The sequence below is a fragment of the Aythya fuligula genome, chromosome Z (assembly GCF_009819795.1).
Source record: "Aythya fuligula isolate bAytFul2 chromosome Z, bAytFul2.pri, whole genome shotgun sequence".
Lineage (NCBI taxonomy): Eukaryota > Metazoa > Chordata > Aves > Anseriformes > Anatidae > Aythya > Aythya fuligula.
In genome coordinates, this window is record NC_045593.1 from 8,585,147 (window position 1) to 8,605,497 (window position 20,351).

A 20,351-nucleotide genomic window follows, 5' to 3' on the forward strand; every position below is an offset into this window, starting at 1 on the left:
CGGGGCCGGCGGGCGGAAGAGAGGGGCATTCTGGGAGGGGTAGTCCCGCCGGAGCGCGCCACCAGCGGGGCGGCGCGGCTCCTGAACTACCGCTCCCATGAGGCCACGCGAGGCGCGGCGCCCGCGGAGGGCGGCCGGAGGAACTGCATCTCCCAGAGCGCCCCCGCGGCGCAGCGGCGGCTACGGCGGGGGAGGAAGGACAAAAGGGGTCAGAAAGCGGAGCGGGCGCTGCGCGGGGCCGGCATGGAGGAGCGGCCGCACGGGCTCAGCCCGCACCTGGAGCGGCTCACGCTGGGCGTGACCAGGATCCTGGGTGAGGGGCGGGGGGGGGGAAGGGGGGGTGTGGGGGGGAGGGGGAGGGGGAGTGACCGACCCCCTGTACTCAGCTCTGGTGAGGCCGCACCTCGAGTACTGTGTTCAGTTTTGGGCCCCTCGCTACAAGAAGGACATCGAGGTGCTTGAGCGGGTGCAGAGAAGGGCGACGAAGCTGGTGAGGGGCCTGGAGAACAAGTCCTACGAGGAGCGGCTGAGGGAGCTGGGCTTGTTCAGCCTGGAGAAGAGGAGGCTCAGGGGCGACCTTATCGCTCTTTATAGGTACCTCAAGGGAGGCTGTAGCGAGGTGGGGGTTGGCCTGTTCTCCCACGTGCCTGGTGACAGGACGAGGGGGAATGGGTTTAAGTTGAGCCAGGGGAGTTTTAGGTTAGATGTTAGGAAGAACTTCTTTACTGAGAGGGTTGTGAGGCACTGGAACAGGCTGCCCAGGGAAGTGGTGGAGTCACCATCCCTGGAAGTCTTTAAAAGACGTTTAGATGTAGAGCTTAGGGATATGGTTTAGTGGGGACTGTTAGCGTTAGGTCAGAGGTTGGACTCGATGATCTTGAGGTCTCTTCCAACCCACACAGCCCTGTGACAGCCGTGCACTCCCCACTCCATCACTGCGTTCTTTCATTCTGGTTCTTTCTCCATTTTCCCACTCCTCCCGGCTGTTTCACACATCTTTGCCTAGTTAAGTCATCCAAGCTGTGCCACCATGTTAATTCGAGTTCCTGAACTACAAATTTTGAGGAACATTACCAATCTCTTACAGTTTTCCTTTAGCAAAAGGTATCTAGATCAAAATTATGCCTTACTCAGTAGTTTGCAGCCCTAGGAGCTATCGTACTTCAAAATATCTTCTGGTAAGTCCCATGAAGCCGGTGGGTGCTTTCCTGCAAAGTATGACAGAAAAACAGCTAAAAGGTTTTTAACTCTTGAGTTTGTGAAACGCTTTTTCAGAGGGTAGAAATGATCTCGTAATGAAACTCAGCCCTTTCAAACAACAAAACTTAGCACATCCAGTAATGGGTGCTTGAGGCCCAGTTTTCCAATACCTTTATGAACAAATGCTCATGGCACCATTTCTGAAAACAAATCTTCCTTTAGACAAACTCTGTGTAGGAGTTTTTGTTTGCGTGTCTGTTAAAATTCTAGTATATGTGGAAGTCCCTGCAAAGCAGGAGATTTCTCAGAAGCGTTATGAAGATCTGGAAGGGAGGAAAAAGAGGGGCATCCGTTTCCATTCCCAGTACGATTCAGTTTGATGAAATTCCGTGACTAATAGCAAATTCCAGAAAGTTTGATTGCTCACGAGTAAATTTGAATGGCAGGTGCTAGCTGTTCAGGATTGTCCAGAGCTGGTGTATACTTTGCTATTTGCAGTCTTTATTAGGTAAGAATTTAACTATTCCATCAGTTTCACAAAGATGCTGAGAGTTTATCTGATGTGCAGGGAGTACTGGTGCTACCATAAGGATTGGTTCCTGCTCCAGCTTTGTGCTCAGACCATTACATCAGGTCTTCGGGTTTCATGCTGGAAAGCATTGTGGAAGCTTCTGGATGAAATATCCTAAAAGCAGGACAGAGTTTACTGTGACCTTAATTCAGAATAGTTTTAACTGGGAAAATTCATTCTCCTGAACTAGTCAAGCTTTATCCTGTGTCTTTTCTCTAACTTAGTTGGCTTCCTGATTTCTTCCATCTGGAGGAAAAAGCAACCCAGGGCAGAGTTATCCTTCTCTTCCTCCTTAATATTTAATAGAGCTCCTGTCCGTACTTATACACATCTGTTAAATGTGGTCTTCAGCTCACCCACAGGATATTTTTATTATAACATTCGGGCTTTTAAGATGGAGTTTCTCTTTCTTTTGATCTTGGATTTGGTTCAGACCTCTTTAGAAGTTGCAGCTCGCTTATTCTTAGACATCTTCCTATGACTGATAGGATATTAAATCTTCCATCATCCCAGCCAAGCCTTTGTGCATGATGAATTAAACATCCCTGCTGTTTTCTTTGATCACAGAAATAACAATTACTCTGTTATTATAATCTCTTAACTTGTTATAAGACTTGCATAGCTTAGAAGGAAAAGGCTGGTTAGATCATTGATTCCACACGGTTCTTTAGAAGCAGAATACGTATGGAAAGCTTTTGAGCAAGAGACAGATCCCCCTGCCATGCACCCAACTATTTGATGTGAAACTTGGCAAGGCATCAGAGAGTCTTCTGTGTGCTGGGCCCTGCTCTGGCCTGAAGGATTATCTAGGTGACCTACTATTATTACTATTGTTATTTGAACTTGGAGTTTGGTTTTCTGGTGCTATGCTTTGTCTTTTAAATTATCTGACAACGTAAAAATCAATACTGGCAAATAAAGCAACATTCAGACTTCCGGGAACTGAGTGCTGCTCTTTCACCAGCAGAGCAGACAAGGGCAACACCACTGCTGGAATGAAAAGCCCAGAACTGGAGATAAAAACCAAACCAAAGCTCTCTGGTGCCTGCCTTTCCTGTCTAGTGCACTGTGTATGTTTTATCAGAAAGCAATTACAATATGTGTGACTGCTTCGGGAGCAAATACTTTCACTCACAGCAGAGCCAGTCTTGAAAGCCCTGCATAGTGATCACTTCTACTCTACCGCCTTGTGTGCTGGGCTTGCAATTCCCACAACAAGAAGTAAGTAGTCTTTCTGGACCCGATCCAAAGTGAATGAAGTCAGTGGGAACTATTTCAGTTGGCTGTAGATGAAGTAAAACATTATAAAATAATAAGTGCAAGGGAGACTGTCACACACCTGCAAGGATAGCACCACGTAGATTAGCATCTTGCATTTATGTAGCATTCTTTCCCATAAAATATTGAGATGATTTTTATAAATGATGAGCTCGGTGCTTGTAACAGATTTGCATGTGTCCAGCTGGGCTTCCAAAGGACCAGTGTTTGCTCATGCAGGCTCAGATTCTGCGTGTGTTCAAACCCAGCGCTGAGATGTGCCTGTCTTTGAGGAACGTGGTTGTTAACAATTCATGGCAGCGCTGCGCGGTATCTTGTGTTAAGCTGAGCACGTCCTGCCTGACTGAAACCACAGGGCACACTTACAGGGATTCGGCTCTTTTGAGTTTGCCCAGGAACCCATGGCTAATTTTTCTTCTTTTTGTTTTCCACAAAGTCTCTGCAAATGATCAGACCTTGAATACAAAATGTACGCCTGTATCTATCTGTCTATATATAGATGCACGCACGGAGGCACTCTTGTTTTTATAAACCCATCAAAGGATGGCATCTCGTGCAGCACTAGGCATCCTCATGCCAAGACACATGGAGTACAATTACAGACAAAAGAAAGCGACTGCTCGGTCACCAGCACAATGTTTGCAGTCATTAATGCCTTTTCCCCAGCTGTCAGTCAAGTTAGCTTGCAAAATTGTCTGGCTAACAGTGCCTGGTTGTCACCCGTGCCAGCTGCAAACACGCTCCTCTTTTCCTTTTAGAGACTTCTCCAGGAGTTGCTGAAGTCACGTTTGTGGAGAAGGAGCCAGCGGAGCGCCACGCAATTATTTCCTGGGAACAAGTGAGTATTTTCCTGGTAATACTGCAGCGAGGTTGGTCTGAGAGTACAGCAGCCCATGGAAAGTGTCGTATGCAACGGCTGCTTTGTGAGACCACCTATTACCAAGGTTGATGCAGAGTGAAACCCTTTTTTGCTTTTGGTAGATCAGGTATTGCTCCGTTTTTAGGCTATCTCATGCACCTGTTCTGTTAGAGAAATTCCATCAGCGTCTATGTACTCAGAGTGACACCTCTAAGAAGGAGTCAGCAGCAGTGGTGACTCAGTGGAGAACAGACAATGCTCTGACCCAGGTCTGAAAGTATTTCCCAAGACCCTTGCAGGCAAAATGAAGCTCTTTTAACTTAGAGCCTTTAAAGCTAAAGGCATCAAGATGGAAAATACCAATGAGCCACAGAGTTCATTCCAGTTATCCCTTTCTCTTTTTAGTCTCAGCTAGTCACTATTTGTCATAGCCCCCATGTCCTCTGACTAACAGACCCAATCCTTTAGCCAAAGCACGTCCCGCTGCCCGTCCTAGAACACCACAAGGAGCACGTGCAACCTCAGCTCCCTGTTCACTGACCTCGCTGCACCACGCTGTGTGCTCCTGAATACTGTCGCGTGACTTTGGCAGACAGAGATGGCACTTCTAGTCCTCTTTTTGGACATACATACATTTGTCAGTCCCATACCATGGGAGAATAGCTGCTTTTTAGGTATTTCTCACGTGTTGGGAAGGAATTGTAGCTGACTGGCCTTTGGGAAGGAGCATGGCAGAGAATGGAGTTGAGTGAATTGTCCTCCCTCCAACCCTGACTATTCCCGAATGCACATTATCCCAGACACTGCACTTGTTTCCACTACCTCAAATAACATCCCCTTTACAACCTAGCTATTTACAGTTGTTTTCCAAAGTAGTAGTGAAAATTCTTGCACTAGTTCTGGTACCATTCTATCCCACTTAGTGATATTTATGAATAATCCAGGTCAGAATACATGTATTGGAAACCTGTGTTAGTTACTGGAACTTGTACGGTAGCCCCTAACTGTGGTCAGGCAGAAATGTCCAATTTTTCAGGCTCATGTGAACTGGTTCCTGATTTCCTGTAGCTGTTCAGGTGTTGGATTTACAGGGCTGGAAGGTGTGAGGCACCCTGGCTGTGAGCCATCTCAGGTCTGGGAGCAGCAGAGTGAGGTTCACTCCTTTTCTTCTGGAAAGGAAAAGAGGACTGCTTCTCCAGAACAGGTTGTTCTTATTTGCAGGCGCTTCTTATCCTCAAAATTATGTCAGGTTTGTTTTAAATTTTAACTGTTCTTGTAAAACCAAGCTTTGAAATGCTTCACCCAACACACTTTGTTCTGAAGTTGTCAAAACTTCAGCTTTTCTTCCCCTCGTAAAGGAGATAGGTTAATTGTGGAAAAGAGGGGTGAAAATCAAGTAGATACAGTTGGACTGGTCTACTAACAGTAAAGGAGTTCACTTGGCTGTTTTCTTTTTGTTTCCAGCTGTATTGAATAGATTTGAAATCTTCTTTCTTGAATTAAAAGATAAAATATTTTTTCCTTTATTTCATGAGCTTTGGGGATGAAGTCTGATACCTATCACAGTCCACGCAATTGCAATGTGTCCTGGAGTGATGATTAAGAGCAAGGCATTCAGCACCTCACAAGGTCCTTCAGGGGTGAACTTGCACCTCTTTTTTCTACAAACTCACCCAGCTCTCTTCTCTTGGTATACGTATTCATGTTACTTTCATCAGTGTTTTCTCATAGCCACTAGGTGGCAACACGAATGCACATAATCACTCTCCGTGGCTGAGCTTTTAACACGCGGTCTTGACATGGACAGTATTTTTAACTCCCGTCTACATATTTGGTTTGGAAACTATTTGCAGGCCTTTTTATGCAATGTAGGGAAAAAATGGTTAAACTATACCCCAAATTATACTCTTTTTTTTTTTTCCCAAAAAATCCCATGTTTTTATTGAGACACACCAAATAAAATCTCTACTCTTAAGATATATATATTTAAACAGTTCTTCTAGAAGCATTTTTTTTTTCTAGTCCCATTTCAGTTTTGCAAAGAAAACGTATTTCTGCCAAGAGAAAATCCCTGGTATTCTGAAACTCTTGTAAGAAAAATCAGCCTTTTTAGTTATGAATTATTAAACTTGTACTTTAATAATGTTGGCAGTATTTTTTATTTTTTTGCTTGTCTCACTCAACTGTGTTAATTAAATTGGGCTGTGCCTGTTTTTTTCCAAGTATTTAACTGGATGCTATGGTAGAAGTTTTAAAACCTTAGAACAGCTTATTGAACGCCAGTCAGCTGCAATGAGCTCTACAAGAGAAGGTGAGCATTTTGACAGGTTACAGTGCAGTAACATAGCAAGAGAACAGAAGAGATTTTTCCAAGCCTTTCTTTTAGACACAGGCAAGCAGAAAGAGCTCCTAACCTGAAATCAATCCTGAATATTGCGTTGGAAATCAGCACACTCACAAAAATATTTAAGATACGTGTTTGTCAGGTACTTACGTGGGTAACATCACTTCCCAAAAACTTAAAGTGTTTCAAAATATTTGAATGAAAGCAGGTAATTTTTCATGATTCTGGGTATTTCAGACCTGTGAAGATGTTATCTTTTCCCAGAGAGAGTGAGACAAATGGTAGAAGGGAGAGTAGAGACAGAGCTTTCAGGTCACTGGAATGCCAGTGCTAATAACTGTATATCCTGCTATGATTCAGTTCCCACTCCTACAGCTTGGTTGGCAACTGCCCTGCTACCCTCTACGTGCGGTTTGTAAGAGCAGCCATGGCGCTAAAATATTGGTAGGAGACTCTCCTATATATGCAGTGACAGTGGCTGATCTAGATTTCCTTTTTGCCTCAATTGGAGGAGAAATAAGTCACCCAGATCATTGGCTTGCTTTACAAAAATACAAAACTGCAGCTGGTAGGGGGAGCTGGGAGTCCCAGGGCTCAGCACCTCAGCAAGGCACGCAGAATGAAGGAGGTCGTTTTGCCAGTTCCTCTAATTGGCTTCCTAAGTGTCCAAGCTGTCCTCGGCTGGCTCTGGAGCACTGATATTCTACAACTCCACATGAGTAATCTTTTGTTTCTTCTTACGACCTTTGTCTACAAAGGTTTATCTTTCTGTAATAAAATAGGAAAAAGCCTGCAGGCAGTATGGGGCTTTCCTGATGTGGGCTTTTTTAGGCTGCCAAACGACTCAGAAGCTCTCTGCATGTGAATCCCACCGGGAACTGTTCCTGGCTATTCTAGAAGCCGTCCTCATCGTGTCTACCATATCTCCTTTTTACTCCAAAATCAGCCTGCAGGTGCACAGATCCACAGGACCCCTTCTTCCCATCCTTTTGCAATGCCCTCCCTCAGCGCCAGGTGAGCCCGCAGTGCCTGACATCCAGGAGCACAGGATCTGCCCTCTTTCCACCTGCCCTGTGGCACGGCGGGTGGGAGAGCTGCAGACATGGAGCCAGCAGAACCAGTGCACAAGGAAAGGTACAGTTCTTCAGGCTGCTCAATGGGGAGCAGGCTGAAGTACTTCTGGGAGGCAGTTAGTGTTTCTGGTACAGAATTTTCCTCCTGTGGAGCCTTATAATAATCTGATTTAAAATACTGGCTGCACAGCATCATCCTCGAGAACTGCCACATACTGTTCTCTGCAGCAGGGAATCGGGCCCACCCCAGCCTCTCCATAAGAGGAACGGACAGGAAATTCTGGGAGCCCCAACGGGATCAGAGTTATACATATAAACTACAAAAAGGAAGTCTCAGTAGGTTACGAAAATTAACCTGTCAGCTAGGGTAGGCTGGTCATGAAGACAGGTGGAAAGAAAAGTGGCTGCTGATGTACCCTAATTGGAAGCCCTGAGAAGTGGCATAAATCCTTTCTTCCTCTCCTCAGAAGTTGAATAGCAATCGTTTGGATTTTCAGAGAGGTTTCTCTGGAGCTGTATGCTTTGATTGCTATCCATTTCTTTAAGATATTTGCTTGGGAGGCATTCTTTCAATACTGATTTATGGGAATTGCTGCATGTCAGTGATTTACCTCTGGATCCAGTGTTCAGTTCTTGGCAGCAAAGCCTCCCTGTTTCTAATATTCTTTATCCTCAAGGGACTGTGCTTTCTTGGGAGACTATTTGGGGATATTATGGACAATAAACAAAAGGAATAGACCTCACACACCATATTGGGCACTTGGGATATTCTGTTTTATGAGCTGATGAGTGTAACCAGATGACTGGGATGAAAACGGCTGTTTGCCAGGGCTGTGGTTAAGCAAATTCTGGCACGTTTTTAGGAATATTGTGTTTTATGGGGCTGGAGATCACAACCCTGGAAACTACCAGTTGAGCAGGGGGAATATAGCTGCTAGAGATGAAGCCATTTTTGTTATACAGTAATGGCTTGGTTCTCTGTCTCTGCTGTCAAAAAACACTGTTCTGAAGTCACAGTCATGTGGCTAAGCATATCATGACATATTAGTCCTTTCTGTCAGATGGGAGAGAAAGGTATTAAAGCTTTCTAATCTGTTCTACCAGATCTGCTCTGGTACAGCATTTCCCACCAGCATTTGGAAAGTCAAATGAGGGGACATGTTAGTGGAGAGGGTGGCCAGCTGGAGAAACACGTACATGTAGCAGGTTCCTTCCAGAAAAAGGAGGATTCGGAGTAGAAGGACTTTCCAGACATGATTTTTGTGCAGGGACCTGTCATCCCAATGGATCTGGTTCTCCCACTTACAGAGAGACACCCACCAAAACCAAGAGAGATATTCCCATATATATCCCATATATTATTTTTTTTCTGCTGGGATAGATTAGTAAAAATGGGGGGAAAGGGGAGTGTGTGTTTAAAAGTGCTATGTAAACATTTCTGCTCTTCTGAGGCTTTGTAGCAGGTCTGTCATATTTTCTTCATAGCTTTAAACCTAGTCACTGTGCTTGTAGCTACAGCTTGAAATTAGAAGTGGTGAAAGTACAGCATGAAACTGTAAATATTTAGTGCTGAGGAGAACCCACAGAAGAAGGTGTGTTTGTTAAAGGCATTTGAAGAACTTCAGATATATCCATGTGGTTTAGTAATCTTCTGAAACTTACCACCAGGCCCTTGGCCATCAGCAGGCTCTTATCAGATGATCTTAAGGTCTTCTCAAAGCAAAGTTTCTGTAGTATCAGATTCTCTGCTTCAGTAGCTGTCACCTCTGGAGATTTTGGCAAGCTGGGTTAGGAAAACACTGTGTTAGTGACAGGCTGCTGATGGGCTGGGTAAAGCAAAGTGCCCTCTTGCAAGCTGCAAAGCCATTAGTATCTAGGACTTGTCAGTTGTCAGCTGAAGGCATAAATGGATATGCCCAGAAAGTGCATTATTTATCATGCAGGAGTGAAGCTTGGGGGTGAGATACAGGTTCCTGCATTGTGTCTATGCCACAGCTTAGGGGACAGAGACTGTAACAACTCAAAGAATAGGCTGCCCAGATCCTTAGGTGGGGAAGGGATGTGGACAGGAGGAGGCCAGAACCTTTCCTTCTTCATACCAGTCACTGAAGACCAGAAGCCAGCACAGCAGCTAAATGCACAGGTAGGAGGTGGCTCTTGCTGGAGAGAGGCGTTGAGGAAAAATCTGCAGGTAACTGGATATGCATGGGCTGCAGACATGGGGAAGAATCTGATCACTGTTCTGAGGATGTTACAAATCCAGTCCCAGCAGCGGGATGGTGTTGGAAAGCTGTTAGTGTGACACCTGTTTTCTCCAAAGCAGGTCTGTAGCTGCTCTGAAATTCATCTAGGCCTCTGAGGCCAAGTTAGGAATACCTACCCGAATAACATCTGGATCTGTGGCGTGATAAGCTCATGTGGGGGACAGCACTGCTGAGCTTTAAATGCTCTTAAAGTTTGTATTTTTGTATTTTCTTGTTCTGAGTGTCAAACCCACTGCACAAAGAGCAGGCCATATCCAAAAGGGTATCTCTTAAATGGCCTTAATGAAAGAAAGAAGTAGACCTCTTTTTTTTTTTTTTTTTTTTTTTTTTGAAAAAGGCTGGAAATCCCATCACAGAAGCACTCGAGTCAGATATGCCATGTTGCAAATCTCATGTTATTTGTTTGTTTTCCCTGTAAATGATGGCTCCCTGAGTCCTATGATTATATACAGGTCTCAGATGTATGTTTTTAAATGGTTTAATGCTGGAGTTTGAACCCCAAAAGGGTAATTTATGTCTTTGTTTCTGAGAAGGTTTAAAAGCACTGAAAAGGGAGAATGACCACAAGTTGCAACTTGGAGATTCATACTGCAGTTAGGAAAACTTTTCCTTAAGGAGGATGCTGCAGCTCTGGGACAAATCACAAATTTTGGAACTAGCATCACTGGAGACTTTAAAGATTCGGCTAGACACACACAGCTCATCTTTTCAAACTTCTTAGTAATTAAACTCTTGAGTTTTCAGGTCCTATTCTCATGGAATCTTGAGTTGATGCTTTAAATGTGAACTCACCTCAATCTTCTATAGACTTTTTTTCACTAAAACAACTGCAGACGAAGCAACCGGTAAGTCCTTTCACCATACATGTTGCCTGTCTTCTTAAAACTGACATGCTTCTATACCATTTCATTTTGTGTTCTCGCCACATCAGTGGGAGTGAAGGGTCACTGGTCTGCACCCTCTCCCGTCACAGGAGCAGTACCTGCAGCTGGCTATAGTTCTGTAGGCTTCTTGTTGTTCTGAGGATTAAGCCTTTATCCTCCCTCCTTCATATTTGTTGCTTGAGTGTCCGAGTTAAGAAAGGTTTCTTCCACAGTGAAGGTAGGCATAGGAGAAGGATCTTGTGTCTTAGAAACACTCTTAACAGCTCAATGCAAGTGCCTCTTTCACGGTTGGCTCAGAAGGAGGCACGCTTTGGAGTCCCAGCTCAGTGCCAAAGTTTGGTGGGATGAAACCAGGCCAGCACATTTGTGAGACTGGCTCTTTGTGTTTTCACACGCATACTGTTCAGTGAAATGTGAAACCTGCCTGAGTATGGGCAACTGTTGAGTCTGTGCGTCTCTCACCTACTTGGAACTGAAAGCTCTCAGAAGAAAAAAGAATCTTTGTTCTACTATTATACATGCTTTAGTGAAGCAGGTAGGCTTAGTCTGATTTCACTTAAAACAAAACGCTGTTCTTGTAAGCCATAAAGATGTATGAAGAAGCTGGTTGTCCTTGTGCCTGTGATCCTGAAGAAGTGGTTAGTATCACAGGATGGTGGGTTGTCTCATTCGGGGAACAGCCTGTAATCACCTTCTGATGACAGACTGCTCTTTGTGAAATTTGCTCTCATCATCTTTGTTAATACAGTAGCACAGACTCAAGAAATGTACAGTTTTCTCTCAAGTTTTAAGGTTGACCTGATTTGAGTCATCTTGGAGTTGAGCAAAACATTTTGTGGCAAATATTTCTGTACTAATATTTAGTTGCTCTGTGTGTTTGAGTTATGTTCTGTATTTTCCCATAACACTCGGGGCCTCTTGTGATTTGCAGAAAAACTCCTGCGTGTTGCCAGAGGATTTAAAGAACTTCTATCTCATGACCGATGGCTTCCAGATGACCTGGAGTGTGAAGACTGATGGTGAGTCCATGTGTTCCTCTCTCCTGATACCCTCATTTATTTGCAGACAGTCTCGTCTGTGCAGAATCTCTTTAGTTTTAAACTTTCTTTTTGCATTCAACACACGTCAGCATCGTGTGTTAGTCTGAGCAAGAGTCATGCACACGCATCAAGTCATTTCGAATGAAAAATTAGCACCATTCCTTAACTTGAAAAAAAAAGAAGTACTTTGTCTGTTAGAGAGCTTGATCAGTCACTAGAAAACTGATCTCTGATTCAGTAAGTGAGTGCAGATCTGCATTGTATTGTAGGCGATTTTAGAAATGTCTTGATGAAGTGAAAAAAAGTATGAGTGCATATCAGAAGTCCCTGTCTTTGCAACAGGGCAAAACCTGTTGTTTGCACATGCTGGACTTCTACAGGAGAGATGTACACCAAACACTGTCTAGAAACTAAACAAGGCTGAATGACATAAAAACCATTCCGTAATAAATACACTGGCCATCTGTCGACACCCAGATTTAGGTATGTTGTTTAAATCTAGTACCTGGGTTCCCTCTGTGGTTCATGGAGAGAGAAGCAGCTCTAGCACATTATCCCATCAGAAGGCAGTAAGAGGAGTCACCATCAGAAAATGCTGCTTTCTCGTTAAAAGTGTGTGTATTTGCATATATATATATATATATATATATATGCGCAATCCAGAGAGACATGATATGCACTCCATTTAAAATGGCAAACTGAATAAAAGGCCAGAATTGGGACCTTGTGTTAACAAAATAATCCCTCTCTCTTTTTCCATTTCTGCAGTATGAGGAAAGGACTGTCCTCTACCACATAAACATGTCAATTACACATTGGAGTATGAACCATAAGGAGTGCTGTAGAAAACCCTTCACATCATTAGTATCTTCAGTGTCTCTCCACTCCATGTGGTGGCTTTAATTTGAGAAAAATGAATCTACTGAAGTCATCTGACTGTTCCCATCATGGGCCAGAAAGAGAGAGGCTGTAAAGATCATGACAGTTAGGAAAGCCTATCTGTCTTCTTAGTTAGTTACATCTTTACCCAACCCAGCTAAGATGGAACATATGATTTATTTCTTTTTAAAGTTGTTTTTCTGCTTCTCACATAGTTCTCATTTCTCAGTTAATAGAAGCCAGACCAGTCAGGCACCTGAGCAGAGGTCACGCCGTTTACATTAGTCAGCCACAAAGACAAGACCTTGCGGAGATAACAAGAAATAATGCATCAGGGAATTGCCTTATACCATACATACCAAGTTTATCACCAGCCTCCAGAATTGCAAGGCCTGAGCCTGATTCTACTTTTCCACTAGCTAAAGTCCATTCACTGGAATTATCTCTGGAGTTAGTGGCAGAAGGGAGAGCAGGACCGAGCTTCATTATCTGTCCTTGTTTGACAAGAGTTGGGCACACTGAGTCTTCTCTTGGCTCTCATTACCTAATAGCCAGGTTGTCAGATTGGGCTATAAACACTGCTGGCATCAAGAGAGAGTCTCAAATAGAGGAATCTTCCTCACAAAGTGGGATTTCATTTCAGACATCAGAGCTGTAGCACCTGTACTGAAGTCCCATCATGTTTCAAGTGGGATTTAGTGTGTCATGACCTCTGAATAATGTGGCACAAAAAGCACACAAACGCACAAAGACCAAGCAGCTCACATAACTGCCTTGTTTGAGCAAGCCTGCACTGTGCCTTCTGAGGCCTTTCATGCTGGCATGTGGCTGAATGGGTGCTTGTGACCTGATGTCCAGTGACAGTATTGGTCCTCAGAAGGAGACATGTAGCAAGTCCTCAAACATTTTCTCAGGAGCACCAATGTGTTGCCACACTGTTGAAAACCTGTGTTGGAGTAGGATTCGAGAGGACATCCTCAGCAGATGGGGTATATAAGAGGGCAAGCTACCCAGTGCGTTGTAAATGGGTGCGGTGGTTCCTTGCAGAAAGGACAGCAGCAGGGAAAAGAGTGTTGGGGGGGTGGCGGTAGCTAGCCAGGATGTTTAAGAGCCAGTTTCACAGGACTGGGCTAACCACTGCAACACCGGCCTAGTCAGCAGTGCAGTTCTCACGTGCACAGCTCTGAGATGGTGTCAAGAGTACTGCTTCCTCTCCTATCCCAGATTATAGCAGATAAAATAAATAAAAGCCTTTGAGTTGAAATTTCCTTGGTCCTGCAGTAGAGCAAGAGCTGATGACCTGGTGTTGTCTGGAAAAAAAAAAAAAAATCACTATTATGGAGCCTGGCTTGGTTAAGTGTACAGGCCCCTTAGGCATATGCATCTCTTCTACACACCCTGTTTTAGAAGAGATTGAGTAGATTTTTGGAGAAAAAGCAGTACTTCCTATGCTTTCCTGCCATTGAATGTAATTAATGGTCAGTCTTATTGCAGATACCCCGATGCCCCTGGGCTCCATGGTGATTAACAGTATCTCAAAGCTTTGTCGGCTTGGGGGTTCCTCCATGTACGCCTTGCCGAATGCACCATGTCTTGCTGACCTGGAAGATGACTCAGATGAGGAAGGTAAGGTCCTGTTAACAGGTTGGAATGTGTGCCCTGCCTCATCCCTTTTGCTCTGTTAGGATACTTTCACCATATAGCATGTGGATGTGGCACCAGAAAAGGTCACTCCATGTAGATGTGGTTTTTGTCTCTCCTGGAATCATCGCTACTATACATCCTACTAGTCCCCTACAGCCTTAAGATGTGGACATGTTTTCAGTAAATCTGACAGGTATTGTTAACTCTGCCAGTTGCTAGTATTATTTTTGTACTCTTTTAACAGTCCATCTGTCCTCCTGTTCTGTCTTTTCCCTTTTTACATTTGTAACCAAAACCTCCTCCAGTGATTCAACTTGTAAAATCTTTGTGTGCTTATGGTGTTATATGAACAAAAGATAACAGTTTGGTCTTGGTAGTGAATACGCAGCTGGATATGCTCTTTGGAATTGGAAAAGCAACTCTGGTAAGTACATTGAAGTGTGAGGTGACACTGGAAAATGTGCATTTCCAGACTGCCTGGACATGCTGGGCATCCTGTGGTTTGGAGAGGGGAAAGAAAATGAAAAAGAAAAGAAAGCCCAGACCTCTTACAGTCTAACAAGACTGGAAGAAGTAAGACAAGAACAACGCCAGGTGTCATACCAACTCCTTAAAAAAATTGCTATTTGATTTCACAGTCTTATTTCTGAATTCTGTAGCTTTTGTAGCCTCTAAATGCATCTGAAATTTTCTTTTGTACATTCCAGTTTGTCAACAGTCCTGGTCTTCTATCCATTGTAGTGAAATGGGCCAGATTCTGCTTCCATTTAGCCACTTGGACTTCCACTGATGGCCTTATAAGGTGCATTGAGAAAAGTTTAAATTCCTGTAAGACTTCTCATCCTGATTTTCACAGATAACTCTTCAGAAGGGTACAACTCTTGTGTCTCCCTTCTTCTTCAGCAGCATTAAAATTCAAAATTGTATTCCTCAAGAATTTACAGCTCCACAGTCCCAAAATGGTCCTGTAGAAAGGCTCTGTGATGGTTTTGTGCCACAAGTTTAATGAGAGTCAGAATCTGTGGCTGTTGAGAAGGAGGCAGATGTCACACTGGAATGTATGAAGAAATGTATACATCTCCAAGTTCATCAAAGTCTTGTGTCAACAGAAAAAGAACAGTTCTCTCTGATCTTTCCAGAAAATAAGAATGTAGGGCAAAAAAAGGAGAGTGGATAGAACACAATAGAGGACTTCAGCAGCAAAGAGGATTCAGGATCCACATGGGGAAAACTTCTCAGTGATATCAATGCATTTGGGTTGGCTGCCTGGAGATTGTGACATTGTACACTGGAAGAAAAGATAAGGTGTCAGAAGTGACATCCACAAAGCTGATTCTGTGATCCTGTCTTATGCCAGGGAAGGACTACAAGGCAACTTGATGTGTTTTTTTCAGCCATCTGTTTTTGATTCTGTGATTTGTTTTCCTACTGAAGACTTAAAATGTCTCTTTCTTTCCCTGTATCTGGACTTTAATCCTTTCAAAGAAGTATAAATATAATGGTTTGCTTTAGTTCTTCTTCAGCTGATTTATAAATAACTACAAAATAGATCGACTCTTTGCAGCTGAGTCACAGTCAGTTCTCCAAACATGTTTCAATAAATGTGTTTTTTTTTCTGTTTTCAGGTGATGAAGACAAACCCGAGAAGCCACACTTTGATTCTCGTAGTCTTATCTTTGAATTAGACCCATGCAACGGGAATGGGAAAGTTTGCCTTGTTTATAAGCACGCTAAACCAGGTAAGACTAAAAAGAGCAAAGTTTGCCATCTCTTTTTTCAGATTATACCTGGAAGCCTCATGTAGAATCATCTTACATTTCTGATCTCCTTTGCAATTTATAGATGAACACTTACTGAGACTTCTTGTCTCTGCTGAACTCAGTGTCTACACCATAACAGTGGCTTAGCTGGAGTTTACATCTTCCTTCCTTTTAATGTTTGAGTCTGAGTTATAACTTAGAATTTCTGTATGCATAGCATGCTTGCGTACTGACCCAGGAAAGCAGTCATGTATGACCTGCAAGCAATTATGTTGAAATAATGTGGAGAGCTAGACTTCAGCCACTAACATATTTATGGTTACTTGCATGTCTTAGAAGAATTTGTTTACATTTTGATGAGAAGGGTGTCTGCTTAGAAGCAAAGGATGAATGACAAAAAGGTCCTCGTCTCATTCAGATGGGCTTAGACTGTTTCAGCCACCGTGTAAGTGGATGCAGAGCCTCCAGGTGCTAAGTAGGTCAACATTTGGTGGCAGGAGGTTGAAAAGCAGAGTGAAAGACGTAAGCTGAGCTGTTCCTTCTGAAAGATACGCAGACAGTTGTTCTCAATCAGGGATCAGTGAAACATACAGGTCACTTCTCAAGTAGCTGTCATCTGTCAAAGTACACAGGTCACTAGGTGTGTGTGCACGTACGTGCATGTACACTGTGTGGGGGTGTGCAGTTGGGGGATACTTGTTCTTAAGAAAAAGGCCTGTGGTTGTTATCTTGTGTTTTAATTGGGTGTGACTTGAACTCCCAGGGCAGAAACTTCTTACCTGTCATCCTGCTTCCAGAGGTAGTGATTTCAGCACACGCTGAAAACCTGGATGATCTGAGCAAGGAGAGGCAGCACTGTTTATAAGTGTTGATGTCAGCATGGGAGGTGGTGTGTTTAACTGACAATTTTCAGCACCTCAGTTTCCCAAGAAAGATCTCTTCCTTTTACGCTAGTAATCTGATGGTGGTTTCTTCAAAAGATGTTGCCACCAGAGCAGGATTTTATCACCACGGAAGGATTTTGTAAAATGTGTTTTTGTTGGCAGTACGTACTCTCCTATGACTTCCGGACTCTGGACTCTATGCTCAGTAATCCAGATGACTGACAATTCAGTTCTTGTTTTTATTTTGTGGGGCAGATAAAAGTTGGCTGTAATAATGCTTGTAACTTACACTGCAAAGTTGCTGTTGTCCAAGTGTGTTGAATGTAGAGTGTTGGTCCCGAGTTGCATCTGTTTTACAGCAGGGAAAGTGACTGTAATGGCTGTTGCGTGATTCTGGGAGCAGAACCAAGACCTTTTCAGCCCCTGTGCTCTTAACCATTAAACCACATTCCCTCTGGATAATCACCTATGTTAGTCAGGGACGCTGTGTTTTAGAAGGTGCAACCTTTCCCATAAGCATGTTTTGTCTCCCACTTGACGTTGGGCCAGGGGTTGATCTCCTATCACCTCAAAGCAACAACATAATTTGGTTGGTTCTAGTTGTCTCCCCAGACACAGAGATATGGTTCCTGGACAGAGCTCTGTATTGGCATTTCCTCACCAAAACCTTCACAGCCTACTACCGCCTGCTCATCACTCACCTGGGTCTCCCACAGTGGCAGTATGCCTTCACCAGCTATGGGGTGAGCCCCCAGGCCAAGGTAAGGATTTACCCTAACCCAGCTTCCACGTTGTGTGAGGTCAGGGAATAGAGCTGGTACTGCTGCAGGGAATAGAGCTGGTACTACTGCAGAGCACAGCACATAAGCCTGGGCAATGTCTGTGCACACTGGCAAGGCCTGGCACGTCTTGGTGAGTGTCTTCCTCTTAACACAGACAAGGCAGCTGTATTACCAGCATGACATTCCGTGGTCTCTGCCTCAGCCCTGTGCATGCATAGAAACAATTCACTAAAATCACTGCCGACTTCTATCTACCAATGGCTGCAGAATTTGGCCCTGTGTTCCTGGTGTCTTCCCTGTCATACTGTGCTCTACTTTATTAGTCAGGGCTGGGTGCGTGGTACAATAGCATGTGTCTGTGCTCTGCCTTTTTGTAGTTTTCTTGCTAGAACATTTTATTATAGTCACAAATCTTGGTGAAATTATTCATATATTCCCTAATCATTTGCAGCCTCTATTAGTTCAAATCCTCCTAGTATGTCATTATCATTTGTGAAGGTCTTTAAGGATGGTATATTAGAGCCCTTTTCCATTAAGCAATACATGAACAGATTGCTGTATGCATTTTGGTATTGATTTTCTGCTTATCTTTTTAAATACTTTACTGAGGATGGTGTCAGAGGGACTTGTGGTACTATAACCCCTACTGTTTCATTTCCCGACTTCATCAATGGCAAATTGATAGGAAAAACGTTGAGAGATGGGAACTTCAGGGCATAATGGTGTGGGGGGCATATGGGAATGAAAAAGAACAATATTCTAGACATAAAATCAAGCAGAAGAGAAACAAATACAAAATCCTTTCTGTAAAGAGTTTAAAACAAAATCAGCAACATTGTATGTGTAGAGAGGGTGGGAAGCTATTTTTTGGTAAGTGTAACTAGCTTTTTTCCATTTTATAAGCACTTTTGCATTCCAGTCTTTTTAATCTTTTCTGCTTCTCTGAACCCAAATGAAAGTGGTTTAGTTTCATCCCCTCCCTTTTACTTTTCCTCCTGTGTTTTAAGTCAGGAGTTCCTCCTGATAGGAGTTACACTGCAGGAAAGGTAGTTTTAGGTTTGTGTCTGGTTCTCCTCTTCCCTGTCTGGAATGTGCGACAGCTCCAGGGCTGTAGCTGTGTCTTGCGTATCCTTATCACAGGGCACTCTGCCTTGTCCTGTAAACTGCTAACTGTTATGTGGTGTATGATTAAAATCAGGGCTCTGGGGTGAAGAGGAACAGGCAGAAAATGTCTAATTGCAGTTTGATTTTTAACCTCCTCCTTCCCCACCATCCTGTCTTTCAGCAATGGTTTAACATGTATAAACCTATAACCATCAACACAGCTCTCCTCTCTGAAGAAGCTGATTCCTTTGTGAACAAGCTGGACCCCAACAAGGTATTTAAAAGCAAGAACAAAACTCCAGTGATGAAAAAGAAACCACCCTCCCAGCCAGCAGGGGCCCAAAAGAGCCACACTGGCATGACCTCCTCCAAGACATCCTCGCTAGTTGGGAATTCTTCAAAGAAGCGAGACCCCCAGATCTGACCCCAGCAGCATTTGCAATAAGCTTTGATATGCTCTGATGCAGTCTCAGCGATTCAGACCAAGCTCCTTGTGCATGAATAGATGTGCCCATGGAAAACGCACTGCAGTGTTTGCATGAAATATAACCACGATGTACTTTGACGTGGGAGGGATGTAGTTCCAGGCAACTCTGAGAAAAACCTTGAGACACTGATTTAATTCCCTTAATTCCCTTCGAGTATGCACTTTCCAGAGGGCATGAATAAGCCCTTGATGTCGGTGCTCTGTGGGGAAGCTGTTATTCCTGTGCAACTACAGCAGTGAAATGAAAGTAAATGTAAGTCACTGTTACTTTAATGGACCACTCATGCTGAATTACAGCATAAGGACATTTCTGCTATCTCCTTTGAAAGAAACCTGTCCTGACCTTGCATGCTATGGGAGCAGGCTGGAACCCACGGAACAAAGAAGTATCTTCCACTTCAGACAGACTCAAACTGCATTTCCCTGTTCTGCTTCCAACTCCTGCTCTGAGATTCACAGTGCAGTGGGACCTGGGGCTTCCATATCTCTGTGTTGGCCTGGCACTTGCTTTTACAACCCAGACCACTCCTTGGCCTTTGTGCCGTAGCTTTTCAGGTAACGACACCCATGTGGTGTCCTTTCCTTTGAGCAGCCAGAAGCTGCAAGGTCCCTTGTTGCCTTTGCTTTCTGGTGTTGTGGGAACTGCTCAGCCAGGGCAGCTGCAGGTGGGTCTGTGGTGTTAGAGTCCTGTAAGCCAGGAGGACCCTCTGGTCTGTTACACATTCGTTTGCAACCCGAGCATTCAGCCTTTGTCACTTGTTAATTAGGCAGGATCTGACCAGGGGCCACTGAGATCCTGCAGCCCTACAAGCCCCTGATGCTGTTTTCTGTACTGGAAGTTTTCAGGGTAGAACTGCACTTTAACCCATTCACTGCTGATTTTCAGTTGCATCTGTTTCCAATACACTTATATGCCATTCTGTCCTCTTAAATATGCTGAAGATGCATGGTAGCAAACAACCCGTTTTGTGCCTAAGCAGGGAAATAAAAGTCACCATCTCCAACTCAGCTTTGATTATTTAAAGAGCAGCATCTTTTATTTGTGAAGCAGTCATATAATTACATACGACCAAACTACCTCACAGGGACGTTGTGAGGCTTTTGCAAGTGTTTGTATGGCCTTCAGAAAGATGAAGCCGCCCTGTAAGCGCTTAATAGTATTTTAATAAAGATTTAAATATTTTCCTCCAGAGTGATTAAGTATTTGAAGATGCCTTTGGTAGCACATGCACAAGGATGCACAGTAACAACAGAGTGCAGGCTGGATTGGCTTTGTTTTAATGCAGTGCAGAATCTCA

General features: G+C 43.8%; 1 protein-coding gene across 1 annotated transcript; it reads left to right on the plus strand.

The window, feature by feature from the left end:
- The first annotated feature begins 180 nt into the window (after positions 1 to 180).
- TPGS2 (tubulin polyglutamylase complex subunit 2) lies at positions 181 to 20,238 on the plus strand. The gene is made up of 7 exons (XM_032206291.1): positions 181 to 313; positions 3,808 to 3,887; positions 11,405 to 11,492; positions 13,887 to 14,018; positions 15,662 to 15,775; positions 17,281 to 17,441; positions 18,748 to 20,238. Exons 1-7 carry the CDS (start codon positions 244 to 246, stop codon positions 18,988 to 18,990), a joined length of 888 nt encoding a protein of 295 aa, XP_032062182.1. The 5' UTR covers positions 181 to 243; the 3' UTR covers positions 18,991 to 20,238.
- The last annotated feature ends 113 nt before the right edge of the window (positions 20,239 to 20,351 follow it).

Excerpts from the sequence above, each read along its gene's own strand:
- TPGS2 (XM_032206291.1), top strand. The coding sequence starts at position 244 with ATGGAGGAGCGGCCGCACGGGCTCAGCCCGCACCTGGAGCGGCTCACG. Across the intron at positions 314-3,807 it reads GGGCGTGACCAGGATCCTGG|AGACTTCTCCAGGAGTTGCT; the intron begins GTGAGGGGCGGG and ends TTTTCCTTTTAG. Across the intron at positions 15,776-17,280 it reads TTATAAGCACGCTAAACCAG|TTGTCTCCCCAGACACAGAG; the intron begins GTAAGACTAAAA and ends GGTTGGTTCTAG.